The sequence below is a fragment of the Cnephaeus nilssonii genome (genome assembly GCF_951640355.1).
Source record: "Cnephaeus nilssonii genome assembly, chromosome: 18".
NCBI lineage: Eukaryota > Metazoa > Chordata > Mammalia > Chiroptera > Vespertilionidae > Cnephaeus > Cnephaeus nilssonii.
In genome coordinates this window covers 45,901,139-45,915,802 of record NC_137089.1, presented here as the reverse complement: position 1 = coordinate 45,915,802, position 14,664 = coordinate 45,901,139, and the positions used below count along the sequence as shown (strand labels likewise).

General features: G+C 41.6%; 1 protein-coding gene across 1 annotated transcript in view; it reads left to right on the top strand.

Moving 5' to 3' along the window:
- The window catches only part of WASHC5 (WASH complex subunit 5), a 48,714-nt gene that overhangs the window by 21,169 nt on the left and 12,881 nt on the right, over positions 1-14,664 (top strand). The window contains exons 12-20 of the mRNA XM_079795864.1: positions 720-832; positions 2,456-2,622; positions 2,699-2,774; positions 4,286-4,396; positions 5,374-5,514; positions 6,552-6,632; positions 11,054-11,155; positions 12,080-12,259; positions 13,361-13,485. Coding sequence (XP_079651990.1) covers positions 720-832; positions 2,456-2,622; positions 2,699-2,774; positions 4,286-4,396; positions 5,374-5,514; positions 6,552-6,632; positions 11,054-11,155; positions 12,080-12,259; positions 13,361-13,485 — 1,096 coding nt within the window. The remainder of the gene's footprint in view (positions 1-719; positions 833-2,455; positions 2,623-2,698; positions 2,775-4,285; positions 4,397-5,373; positions 5,515-6,551; positions 6,633-11,053; positions 11,156-12,079; positions 12,260-13,360; positions 13,486-14,664) is intronic.

Sequence of the window (14,664 nt, the reverse complement as noted above, 5' to 3'; positions counted from 1 at the left end):
GAAATGCCAGCTGGTTTGTGAATGCAAATAGTGCCCCCTTCTGACAAGTCGGTCTTCTTTCTCCCCAAGCTGAGCCATTGCCATGTTTGTCCCGAAGCCTCTGTTCCTGTTTGTCCCTTCATCTAGGGGTGAACCATCCTCTTCCTCTCTCTGCCTGTCCAGATCTGTACCCTTCCTCACTTCTCCGGAAAATGCCCCGTAACCCTCGGTCCCATCCTTGAGTTCCCTCCCGACTCCTCCCCACCGCCCCCGCCACCTTTGCACATGTCCGTTTACAACCGTATTTGGGCCTAAACCTTTTCTGCCAGGTGTTATAGATGAAGCTACCCAGGTGCTGAGTTTCACCTTTGCTTCTAGTCTAGCTCAGTGGTCGGCAAGCTCATTAGTCAACAGAGCCAAATATCAACAGTACAACGATTGAAATTTCTTTTGAGAGCCAAATTTTTTAAACTTAAACTTCTTCTAATGCCACTTCTTCAAAATAGACTCGCCCAGGCCGTGGTATTTTGTGGAAGAGCCACACTCAAGGGGCCAAAGAGCCACATGTGGCTCGCGAGCCCCAGTTTACCGACCACGGGTCTAGGTCATATGCCCCGGGCATTTTTGTAGTTTGGATAATTCCTGAGAGCAGTGGTAGGCACATAGTAAGAACTAGATTTGTAAAGAATAATTTAATTAAATTCAAAGCCAGTAGTCTTTCCTTCTTTCTGTATTAATAGAAAATCTTCAAGCTTGGTTCAGAGAGATCTCCAAACAAATACTGTCTTTAAATTATGATGATTCTACTGCTGCAGGCAGAAAAACTGTGCAACTGATACAAGCTTTGGAGGAGGTAAGGAAAGTCTTATTTTTTTAATGCTCTTATTTCTATGAAATTAGCAACTTTTTAAAAATATATTTTTATTGATTTCAGAGAGGAGGGTAGAGGGAGAGAGATAGAAACATCAATGATGAGAGAGAATCATTGATTGGCTGCTTCCTACATGCCCCACACTGGGATCAAGCCTGCAATCCAGGCATATGCCCCGACCGGGAATCAAACCGTGACCTCCTGGTTCATAGATCAATGCTGAACCACTGAGCCACACCAGCCAGGCAGGAAAGTCCTTTTAAATGACAATTCTTGGATCATGAATCATATCTTTCACCCACCCACCAATCTGCTCCTAGAAGTGTATCTAAGAAAATATTTTAGCAAAAGCAATACAAATTAATCTGCTCACAGTAGTATTATATACAGTGTCCTAAATTGGGGGAAATAATTAAATGGCCTCAAGAAGAGAATGGTTTCTAAAATTATGATATTTCAATTGTGGAAACATGATGTCTCAGAAAAATAATTACGAAAACAAGATAGAAACATTGGAAAAATTTTGGTAAGGAAGTAAAAGCAAAAAGAAAATTGCATACATCATTTTTAAATTTATAACAAGAATATGCCCTAGAAAAAACTGGAAGGCATACAGGAAAGTGAAATAGTTGTATGATAATCATATGCTTATAAATGGTATGTTTTCTTTTGTGAAATAAAAGTTTATTTTTTTTACTTACTCAAAAATGATTGTACCAAAAAGAATTATTATACAGTCGCACTCTTAAAATGTTAAGTGTATGTTTAACTAGGTTTAAAATGGAGACATTGTAAAACATCAGAGCAATAACTATAAACTCTATTATTTTTAAAACATCACCTATACTCATCTGTAACCTGGTCCAATTGGACTAATTGTTGTAATTAAAAGATATAATTGGTATTTTTTATTGGCAGACATTCTTATAGGCTTGTTAATTTTGCAAGGTTTTTAGGATGGTCACTATTAATGGCCACAAAGTATAATCGAGCATTGTTAGCGTGCCACATTCCCTGGCCATTCCAGAACAGTTGCTCACTTGTACTGTTTTTATTTGGTTGTTTTGGATTTTCTAGTCTGTGGTATAGCTATAAACAACTTTGTAAAACTCGGATGGCTTTTTATCTTTTGCGTTATTTATTCTGGCATCTAGCCCAGACCCCTTGAATTATATACATTAAAATTCAGGACATGGTGGAATCATTATTTTGTTTTAAAGAGTACATCAAAGGAACTTAATAATGCCCATGTGCCAGCACCTTGGTTGTGAAGGAACTCGCTTTGTTTTTTAGCAACCCTGCAAATCTTCGAATTAAGAGGATTTCCAGTACGTGTTGACTGATTCCGACCTGGAAATGGGGAATAGTCACTTACTATATCAATCATATATTTACAGGATAAGAAGTCCGCTCAGTTTCTAATCCTGGAAAGTTGCACATGGGTTTATGACTTGGCCTACACATTTCTGAAATTATAATTTGAAATTAAAAATTTGCCAAGAAATTCTTCGTTAGTAGTGTGCTTTATTTGAAGTGTCTTCAAGGAAAAGCAAACTCTGTAGAGGCCATTCAGGATTTTAAGTGACACGTGTTTCTGTAACACAGGTTCAGGAATTCCACCAGTTGGAATCAAATCTGCAGGTGTGTCAGTTTCTTGCTGACACTCGCAAGTTCCTGCACCAAATGATCCGAACCATCAACATTAAGGAGGAGGTGCTGATCACTATGCACATCGTGGGGGACCTTTCTTTCGCTTGGCAGTTGATTGACAGGTAATGTGGAGAGTCTGACATCTGCCCTTGAAGAAACCACTGTGAATGGCTTCTTACCATTTATCTCTCTTGACAGCTTCACGTCTATCATGCAAGAGAGCATAAGGGTAAACCCATCCATGGTTACCAAGCTCAGAGCTACATTCCTAAAGGTAAGCGAAGACCAGTGAGATCACATTCTCAGCCACAGGAGAGAGGTGGCCTTCATTGTTACCTCAGTCGTTAATTCAGCCCAACATGTCATCCTTTTAGAAAGCTGGATAATCTATAGACTGAAAATTGTTAGCAACTTTTCTATGAGAACATCGTTTCAGAAGTGCCAGAAATACTGGAAGTGTGAATTAATAAGTTGGAGCATCTTCCAGAATATTATTTTTAAATGAAGAAATAGATTTTATAAAGTTTTACCAGTATACTGAAAATGTGAATCCTATGGGTCTTTTATTCCCTGGATGTAAATTAAATCCTCTTACTTATTCTTTTTTTTTTTTTTTTAATTTTGCTTGGGCCTTGCTCTCAAGGTAATTTCAGATCATGATAAATGGACAAATCATTTATGCAATGTCTTCTGACGGAATTACCATGTATATGAATTCTGAAGTGCACTTTCTTTTATATTTAATATCTCTGCCATTGGGGATGGGTTTTATCATCGATGGCACATCGTAGTTTAGTTGTTAGCATGTTTTCTTTTTTTTAATTTTTTAAAATATTTTTTTATTGATTTCAGAGAGGAATGGAGAGGGAGAGAGAGATAGAGGGTATCATTGATCAGCTGCCTCCTGCACGCCCCCCCCCCCCCCCCACACACTGGGGACCGAGCCCACAACCCGAGCATGTGCTCTTGACCGGAATTGAACCCCGGACCTTCCAGTCCCCAGTCCAACACTCTTATCCACTGAGCCAAACCAGCTATTTTTTTTTTAATTTTAATATAATTTTTAAAAATATTGTTTTATTTTTTTAATCATCACCAAGGACAAGCTTGGAGAAAGGAAGGGAGAGAGAGAGAGACATTGATGTGAGAAAAAACATCCATCGGTTGCCCCAGCCAGAGATAGAACCCACAACCCAGATGTGTGCCCTGACCGGGAATTGAACCGGCAACCCTTGGGTGCACAAGATGAAGCTCAACCAACGGAGCCACTCGGCTGGTTTTTCTCTCTGAGAAGGACGTAAATAATGGCACATCTCACAGCATGACAGCTTTGATTGGACTCAGTACAGTGGTCCTTCCACCAGAATGTCTGGTTTCCAGAGGGCCAGCTGTCCTCTGCAGCACAGTGGCCCTCAAACTTGAGGGTGCATGAGCATCCCCAGGGGGTGGGGGTGACACACACCGATTGCTGGGCCCCACCCCGGAGGTCTGACTAAGGAAGTCTGGGTGGGCAGGAGAACTGGCCTCTGCAGCACCTTCCCAGGTGCTGTTGGTGCTGCTGGTCCAGGAACCACAGTTCGAGAACCACTGCTGCAGCAAAGGACTTCCATTGTTTACACTTACGTCCATGCCAGAAACTATTAATGACATTGAAAAGCTCAGCAGCTGTCGCTCTCTCTTGGGTAAAGCCCAAGAGCTTTGTTATGTGTTACGATCTCTGGAGAAAGAGGGACTTCTAGGACTTTTCAAAACAGGGACACAGCAGATCTATCGTTTTTCTTCCAGCTCGCCTCTGCCCTGGACCTGCCCCTTCTTCGCATTAATCAAGCAAATAGCCCTGACCTTCTCAGTGTGTCTCAGTATTATTCGGGAGAATTGGTGTCCTATGTGAGAAAGGTAAGAAGTGCATCAGAGTAGTATTCATTTTCTTGGCAAAATAGCTGCTATTTTAAATACAAAAAGTGTGCCTGGGACCCTATAAAGAGTCCACCCACGTTTCTTTCCCTGGTTATTATTTGATTCCAGCAAATTGCAATGGCTGAGAATAAGCGTATTGTTACTGTGGGTGTGCAGGGGTGACTTTACTTTCAAAGAACTTCCACTCCCATTTTTAAAATGCGGGTGGTTTCAGCTTCCGTTTTCTAGACATAGAAACTGAGGAACAGACTACGGTGGCTTCAGAGTCCCAGCACTGGCTTGGTAAAGGAGCCAGATCTAGATCCAGCATGTCCTAGTCCGAACTTAACTCTTTCAGGGGACTTTGGTCCTTGTTTCAAGAACTTATGAGGCAGCACAGGCCTGGATTCGAAATTGACCTGTGTCACATACCAGCCATGTCACTTAGCGTCTCAGAACCTCAGTCTTTTAAAAGCTTGTCATGGTGCAGCACAGGGAATATAGCTGATAATGTTGTAAGAGCTGTATGGTGCCAGGTGGGAACTAGAATTATCAGAGGGATTACTGTGTAAGTTACTAGTATATAAAATCCAACATGCTGTACACCTGAAACTAATACAGTACTGAATGTCAGCTGTAATTGAAAAATAAATTTAATTGATTAATTAATTAAAGGTATCCAGCAGCCTGTAAAAAAAATAAATAAAATTAAAGTCGGTGATGTGGAAAAGCTACATTTTCTGTAGCATTTCTATGAGGATTAGCTTTCTGTCCTGTGAGCAGTTCAAGATGGAAGGAGGGTAGCCCTGTGCCTGAGAGCAAGTATTGACAAGCTCCTCTAAGCCCCTCAGCAGCCCTTCCTGCAGACAGCGGGCTTTGACACACTGGTCCCCTTCCTCCTGGCACCGGAGCTCTTATCAGCTGAGAAAAAGAAAAGGGGTGCTTCATTGTTTTTCGTCTTTTCCCTTTCCTCAAAGGTTTTGCAGATCATCCCAGAAAGCATGTTTACTTCTCTTCTAAAGATCATAAAGCTTCAGACCCACGATATCATCGAGGTGCCCACCCGCCTGGACAAGGACAAGCTGAGGGACTACGCTCAGCTGGGCCCACGATACGAGGTGGCTTGTCCTTTTGACTCGTGCCTTTCGATACTTAAAACCTAAACCATGAAAGGTCAAAGGTCTGTGTCACCCGCCACGTCCCCGGCACCACCAGACCGATTCTGATTTGTTTGTTCCTACTCTCGGTGCTAACTCTGTTTGCTATTTTAGTGCCAACATGCCTTTATTTCTTGCATTGACCTGGTGTCATTTGAGGCCTTGCCTGCTGGAGTATTCTCGGAGGAAGTGGGGGTCTGCTGATCACTTTTCTCTAGAGTAGTCCTGGTGAATCAGCCTTAGTCTCCCGGGGCTAGAGTGCCTAGACTTTCCATGTTCGGATTCCTGCTTTTACATCCAACCAGTGGTTCGAAATAATCTATGGTCGATTAACCATTGCCTACAGCCAGACTCGAAGGTCCACTCAGTAGTTAAGCAGCCTCCGAGGTCATTATTCTCAAACATCTCTGCTTTTCTTTCTCCCTGAACTGGAAGACGTGAAAAGTGAAATCAAGTGAAAATTGAAATGTGTTGCCTTTGGTCCTCACGTTTCATCCCAGTGTCAATTTCACACCCTCTGGCACAGCTCCGGAAATTTAGATTTCAAGCTTGGGGTTGCCACATCTATTCCAACATAGCGTCTGTCTACCCGGTCAGTGTCTCCTGGTGTTGCTTGAAAACAATGTAGACGGCAGTAAGGGGAGATAACCTGCTTAGAGTCTCGACGAGCCTTTTCAACTTGGAAGGGGCCATCCTGGTCATTGAGTCCTGCCCCCATTCTGTGTGTGAGAAACTGAGGCCCAAAGAAGGGAAAACAATTTATCAAAGTTTAAAGAACTATTTAATGTCTTCAGGCTCAGTTTTCTAAAATGTCTCTCAGTGACACCCCGAAGCCTCATTTCTGACCAAGACATGTGCACACAGGGGTCCTAAAGCTACACGCACATTCCAATTGTCTTTGCCCATTCCGGGATCGCCAGCCAATTATCTTACCTTCCCCTACCAACGATGGGTCTCTTATCGGAAGTACTTCACTAACCACTTTGTCTTTGTTAAAGGTTGCCAAGCTGACTCATGCGATTTCCATTTTTACTGAAGGCATCTTAATGATGAAAACAACTTTGGTCGGCATCATCAAGGTAACGGCTTTGATGCCGGTCTGTGAGACTCTTAGTTTGAATGAATGTGGTGTTTATCCCTCGGGGAACGGAATGACATCATCATCTTGTGTGCCTGCTGTTTCACATTCAGCTTTGGAGCTTTATATTACTCATGTATTGATGGAGGAAGAGAGAGCATTATAATCCTTATTTCTTGTAATACCCAAGAGTTACTTAAATCTAAGAAAAATCCATTTTACTGACTTCGTAATAAAGAAAAATGGTTTCATGCCCTTAGACAAAATAGCTGGCTAGTCCTCTTTCTTTCTGCCACCCCCTTTTCCTTTTTCGTGTTTATATATTGCACCCAGGTGCAGAGAGCTGAGGTCATCCGACCTTATGGTCATTAGCAGGTCATTGTCAACACTGATGCATGTAAGCCGTTCTCTTATTTTTCTCTTTCTCTTTTCCTGGGTACCCACAAAGCCCACCTTTATGTTTGGTTTCTGTCCCTAAAATTGGAAGTATTCTTTTTAGCATGTGTTGTTATTTTATGTGTGCATGTGTTTTTTTAGTTATCTAAATTACTGTGTTCTGTCTCTGATTCTTTCTCCAACTCTTCTCACTAGGTATTGCTTTTGAAATAAATTTACATTGCTATGGGTCAGGTAGTTGGTTACTTCTAACTGCTGCGCTGATTTCACATTTTACGTAACCACTGCCCAAGGGGCAGACACCTGTGTTGCCCAGGGTCTCACCTGTGCCCCTCCCCTTTATCATCTTGGAACAAGTCCCCATTGCAGACCTGTATAAGAATTTCTGAAATCTACATACCCAGAGTGGGTCACTGGGTCAGAGGGCATATTTATACTTAATTTGTCTCAACACTACCAGGTTGCCTTCTAAAATGACCATTTTCTTTGTATCTACCCACATTTCCCCCAATACTTGTTATTTTCCACTTTCTAATGTTTGCTCGCCCAAGGGATATAAAGTGGTATCTCACCGCTGTGCTATTTTATCATCCTGTGATTAATGATGTTCAAGGTGCTTTCATTTACTTTTCTGTTTATCTGATAGCAGTAAAACCTGAACATTCCTGATTTTTAATAAAATGTAAAGCTATAGAATACCCAGAGTAACATTCAGGTTAATAAAATCCAAGAAAATAAAGGAAATGAACCTAAAGATAATATGGAACTGTAGTGTATGATCTCTGGAAGTGCTTTAAAGAACTACTATTTACCCCTGGAGTATTAATAGACTCCGTTAAACATGCTTTAGTCCTGATGCCAGTTGAATTCAGTTGATATGGAGAAATTATACATGTAGCTTACCACTTCTGACTAATCCATAAAGTAGTGATAAATCCTAGGACCAGATTAAGTATCTTACATGTAAAGTGACCCGTATAAGAAGGATGTAATAAAACCTAACATTTAGCACTAATTATCAAAGCAAAGACTGCTTAAGAAAGGTGTAAATCATTTGCCCCACACTTTCGGGTAATAAGAGCAGAGGGCATATCGTACTGACCCCATTCCCCCCAGGAGAGGACTGTCTTTGCCAGTCTGACAACCCAGGGCCCTTACTGATCTGGAACCTCCCAATGTTAAGGATCTATTTCAGACACTTGTAAAAAGCTTAAGTTCACTTTAGTCATGACTTAAAGCAAGTGAGATGTACACAGAGATATGTGTACATTGTTAGAGTTAGCCCCCAAAATAGTAATAATCTAAGTAGTATTTAATGGTAAGGGATTGGCTGAATACATCCTGGTGTGTTCATGCTGTGGATGGTCCTGCTGCCGTTCAAAATGAATTTGCCACTGGAAGATTTCCAGGAATTAAAGTGAAAACAGTGAATTGCTGAAGTGTGTGTGTGTGTGTGTGTGTGTGTGTGTGTGTGTGTGTGTGATCCCATTTAGATTTTTGAAATTAAATATGTATTTAAGGACAAATATTTATGTATGTAAATGAATAGAGAAAGTTCTGGAAGATCCATATGAAAATGGTTACCTGTTGCTAACTTTAGGGGAAAGGTTAGAAATGTGAGGAACGGGGTGTGTGAGGGGGGCTTTCTCTCTGCTGTGAACACTCCATAGATTAGTGAAAATCTAGGGAGAACAGGAAGGTCCATTGGAGACCTTTAGATTCCTGAAAACGTTGAACTCCTTTTCATCACACCTGTTCTGATGAGGAATATTTCTTTGAAAACTTCACGTTACTTCTTTGATTTTACTCTCATTGATTATATTTATTTACTAGAAGCCCAGTGCATGATTTAATCATGCACGTGTAAGCTGTCTGTCTGCTGGTCGGCAGCTCCGAAGTCCCTGGGCCCCTAGGGCGAGTCGGGGCGGGGGCGTGGTCCTCCTGCGGCCGGAGCCCAGGCCGGGGTCTTGCCTTTGCCTCCCGCCCAGGAAGGCTGGGGCCGCCGCCACGTGCTCCTGCGGCCCAACTGCCGCCAGACTCCTCCCCAGGGAGCTGCGCCGCCCGCTGCCTCCAAACCTCCAAAACGTCTGCTCGCTGCCCCAGAGGCCTGTCTGTGCCGCAGCGCAGCCATGGCGCAGACGCAGAGCTCGCGTCGCCGCTGGCAACGCGAGCTCAGCGTCCTGCCGGCCCAATCACCACCCCAGCCACCCCGAGTCCCGCCCCCTGTGTCACCCGCTGGCCCAATCATGGGCGTAGCGGAGTGATGGTAATTTAAATATTACCTTTTTATTATGTAAGATAATTTACCTTTGTTTATGTTATTTCTCCAACTTTATTTTTTTTAATTTCTTTATTGATTAAGTCATTACATATGTGTCCTTATCCCCCCATTACTCCCCCATCCCCCCCACTCATGCCCTCACCCCAGTTGTCTGTGTCCATTGGTTAGGCTTATATACATGCATACAAGTCCTTTGGTTGATCTCTTCCCCTTACCCCCACCGTTCCCTACCTTCCCTCTGAGGTTTGATGGTCTGATAGATGTTTCTCTGTCTCTGGATCTGTTTTTGTTCATTAGTTTATGTTGTTCATTATATTCCATAAATGAGTGAGATCATGTGATATTTATCTTTCTCTGACTGGCTTATTTCACTTAGCATAATGCTCTCCAGTTCCATCCATGCTGTTGCAAATGGTAAGAACTCCTTTTTTACCGCAGCATAGTATTCCATTGTGTAGATGTACCACAGTTTTTTAATCCACTCATCTACTGATGGGCTCTTAGCCTGTTTCCAAATCTTAGCTATGGTGAATTGTGCTGCTATGAACATAGGAGTGCATAGATCCTTTCTAATTGGTGTTTCTAGTTTCTTGGGATATAAAGCATAGATATTAAAAGCTGCAGAAACAATTGTGTAGCTTAGTAGATTATTATAAGGTAAATATCATTTGTTTTCACCAACACTCAAGTCAAGACACATAATTTAGCCAGCTCCCACCCCATCCTCCCCCACATGTGCTCTGACCTAATTTCAGTCTCTCTGTTTATAGTTTTATTATCCAAAAGTAAATCTCTCGATGCTATAGTTTACATTTAAAATATATATATCGTGTCTTTTACGTCTCTTTTAATCTCCAGGTTTCTTTATTCTTTTTTTCTTTTGAAGAACCCAGGCCTTCAACCGGTAGTCTCTCCCAGTCTGGATTTTGCTGATTGCGTAGCCATGCTGTTGTGCAACATGTTTTTCTGGCTTTTGTAATTCTGCAGCTTTCATTGCATTTATCTTCCTTGAAGTTTAAACATAACCAAATGCAGATGGAACCCATCAATTACCTTTATGACGTTCTGAAATAATGCTTTTTTACAGATTAAAAAGAGAGACAGGTCTCACGGAATCCAAAGGATGCCGTGAAGCTATTTAATGTTTATGGATCTGATAGGAGACTGTCTTTTGGGGAATAACAAAAGTTTTCTCATTACAGAAAAAAAGAATCAGCAAAATGAGCTTAGGGAACAGATTTGCTTTCATATTTTATCTCCCTAATTTCCAACACCATTCCCAGAGTGCTGAAAGGAGAGAGAATTTTTCCATCTGCAGAGCATCCAACCCAAACCTTGAGTTGCCCATATGGCTATAGAGGCTCTGAGGTAACATCCAGAGGAAAAATGCACTGACTTCAATTGCAGCCCCGTTATTCTGCCCCCTCCTGGTGATAAGAAAAGGAAATTTAACTTGTAAGGAAGTGATTAAAAGTGAGGCAACTTGAAACTTTCCATACCCACCCACCACCTTTGAAATGTCATGTTGTAAAGTTATCATGAGTTTTCCTGAGATAAACCGGATCCTAAAGAGGGGACGGGCCTGATAATTCTGTCCTACGGAGCAAGATCTCAGAGGGACAGGAAGGGAACGAGGCCCAGTCCTTTAGAAAAGAGGTGGAAAGCGCTCCACTGCAAGTTCTTTCCTCCGGACTCCGGGCCGGCTTTTCCTCACTGCCGTTTATTGCTCTTTGCTGTGCACTCAGGTGGATCCCAAACAGTTGCTGGAAGACGGGATAAGGAAAGAGCTCGTTAAACGTGTTGCTTTTGCTCTTCATCGGGGATTGATCTTCAACCCTCGAGCCAAGGTACCAGATGACCAAACTATGTCTGTCCTTTCTCTTGCTGTCCATTCAGTTTGAAAAAAAATGGACTAGAGCCTCACTTTTAACTATTGTGAACAAGACCCTTCCCCCTAACAGATATCTGATAGCTGGTTTTCAATACAATCAGTAGATGTGCTTTTTGATCCCATATGGTCATCTATTCATATTATGAAAAAATCCTTTCTAAAATCGGCACTGTTTTTCTTTACCTGGTGATCCCCTAATATTTTTTTAATCCTCACCTGAGGATATGTTTTTATTGATTTTAGAGAGAAAGGGGGAGAGAGAGAGAGAGAGGCCTTGATGTGAGAGGGAAACATCGATCAGTTGCCTCCCATACACCAACCAGGGATCGAACTCGTTTTGTGTATGGGACGATGATCCAAACAACTCGGCCACCAGCCAGGGCTGATCCCCTAACTTAAGAATTGAACTGATGTTTGTAATTCAGAGTTACTTCTTCTAGATACAGAACTTAATCATAAACCAGATAGGAAGTAAGTTTTTATTTTGTTCAATGTATTAAGGAATATGGTAATTTTTCTCAGGAGAAAAAAGAAATAGGCCTGAAATTTATATATAGGGTACATTTCACATCAGGAAATTCAACTTAAAATAGTTGAAGTGTTTTAAGATAGATACACTCATCAAAGGATGTGCGAGAAATCAGCATTAATTTTTTATATTCTTTTGTATGAGGCTTTCTTCCCAGGTGAATGAAATCTATTCCTTGAATGTCAGACCTTGGTTACCTCTCATCCTAGATGGGTAGGAAATGAGTATTTCCAAGGCTGTCTTGAACTATCAGTGTGGTCTCTTAGGGGATCGTTTAAAAGTCCAGTGTGGATATTAGTGGTTGACAGTCTCCTGCAATATGATAGAATTTGTGTTTCCCCTTTTGCACAGCCAAGTGAGTTGATGCCCAAGCTGAAAGAGTTGGGAGCGACCATGGACGGATTTCACCGTTCTTTTGAATACATACAGGACTATGTCAACATTTATGCTCTGAAGATTTGGCAGGAAGAAGTATCTCGTATTATAAATTACAACGTCGAGCAGGAATGTAATAACTTCTTAAGAACAAAGGTATCTAAGTGCATTTTGAAATTCTTGACTATGTCTGTTATTTCTGACTTTTAAAATACATACCCTAGACCTCAGAAATGCCAACAAGAAAGTGTATTTAAACAATGACTAAAAATCAGTAAGTACTAGAAAGTCACAAATACCTTCTGAGTACCTTCAGGAGCTGTGAGGGTTTCAAAGTTTATATGATACCTGACCTCTGGGAGTTCACTGTCCTACGGAGAAAACATGACTAAATGGCTGCAGAATGAATCCGTTTGTTGTCATTGTTATAACTCAAGTGATCGAGAATTCAGAAGACTTAGGGGTCATTTGGGTTTGATCAGAGTATATACCTAAGAGCGGAATTGCTGGGCCATATAGTAATTCTGTGTGTAGCTTACTGATGAACCAACAAGCTATTTACCACAGTGCCTGCACCATTTTTATTTCTACCAGCAATATCTGAGGGTTCTAATTGCCTAATTCCTCCACATCCTTGCCAACACTTATTTTCCTTTTGAAAAAAATAAATATTAGACCCATCCTAATTGGTATGAAGTGGTATTTCATGTGGTTTTGATTTGCATTTTCCAAATGACTAATGATGTTGAGCATCTTTTCCTGTGTTTTTTTGGCCATTTCTATATCTTTCTTGAAGAAATGTCTATACAAGTCCTTTGCCTATTTTTTAATTGGGTTGTTTGAGCACCAAATTCTTAAGTATCACAGCTGAGAACTTAGATTTTAGTAGTTAGCAAGGAACTACTCTATATGCTTCAAGTAGGGAATTGATGATTCATGCGCTGAAACATTAAGTATCTTCCACCCTTATGATATTTTGGATTTTTGTTATTACATTGACACATAGTAGGTCATGTGCCAAAAGCCAGAATTCCCTGTGTCTCTTTTACTTATCCTCATTCATCTTACTTTCTCACAATTGTTTCTTTTAATAAATGTTATATATGGCATTTTGGAATGACTATTCACACAGTTTTTGAAACTAAGGAGCACTCATTGTCGCTCTTTATGCAACATTATCCTTATAAAACTTTGTGGGGAAAGCATACCTAGGTTACCTGGTCAAAGATGTACCAGATATTTGTTATTTTTTTCCAGATTCAAGACTGGCAAAGCATGTACCAGTCCACTCATATTCCAATACCAAAGTTTACCCCTGTGGATGAGTCTGTGACGTTTATCGGTCGGCTCTGCAGAGAAATCTTACGGATCACAGACCCAAAGTAGGTGCATCTGAACTCCACTGGCCTTGAACGGACGATCCAAGTCTACACATGTATTGCCTATACTCAGGTCACAGCTTTGCTTATTGAAATTCGCTTTTTGAGACCATGTAGTTTCCTCAGTCCAAAGAAATAGAGATCAAAACAACCCTAAGGTTTGTTTGGCCACCTAAGCTCCTCTCCTCACCATTTAACATTCTACTTGCTTGGAACAGCGAACATCCCAATATATCAAATTATCTTTTAAATTACAAATTGCTTATCTCTACCTAGTAGCTTTGGCGTACACACACACACACACACACACACACACACACACACACACTCTCTCTCTCTCTCTCTCTCCAGTCACAGGGTCTTGCACTTGTCGGTTCATATCCTGGCCTTTTAAGATGACCTTGTTTCTTAGCCCGCACCGAGGCACCTTTGATAGCAAGAACTAACCCTTTCCTGAGCACTTACCTGGTGCTCTCTTCCCAGAACAAGATCTGCGTTCTTTCACTTACTCATTACAAGAGTCTTATGAGGTAGGCTCTGTTACTCTTTCCATTTTAAAAATGAAGTGACTGAGGCACAGAAAAGATAAGTCACTTGCCCAAAATCACAGAGTTAGTAAGTGGTGGACCCAGAATACACACCAGGATCCCAGCTCTTAAGTCCTGTGGCATTCTAGAGCAGACCACGTAGGACATAGGTTTGCATGCCGTGCATCACAGTTTATAGAGTCACAAAAACTGAGATAGTCAAAACTGCCCTTGTCAATACGTAAACTTCATCCAAAAATCCCATCAGAAATGAGTGTTGTCTAAGAGTAATTGATCCAAACCTTCTGTAGCTCCTCCTTTCTTGGTGCCCACGAGTTGACCATGGAATCCTTTCTAGAAAACTACCCCCTAATGCCACACTAATAGCTACAGAGGGTTTAAGCACAGTAGGGGCTTTCGTGTCAGTGTTGACTTGGTCATCAGTGCTGGGAGCCTCGTGAGGGACACAGAGTGCCAGCGCTGGGCGATGGAGGGCGACCTCGAAGCTGAAAGGTTTCCGTGTGCAGTTCTGGAAATCTCTCGCTCTTCTCACTGACTTCCAAAGTACATCCCCCAGTCCTCGCGGCTCTTACTACCTCCCAAGTTCCATTTCAGTCAAGTCGCATTCTGGTTCTTAGAATTGGGCATGTCATGT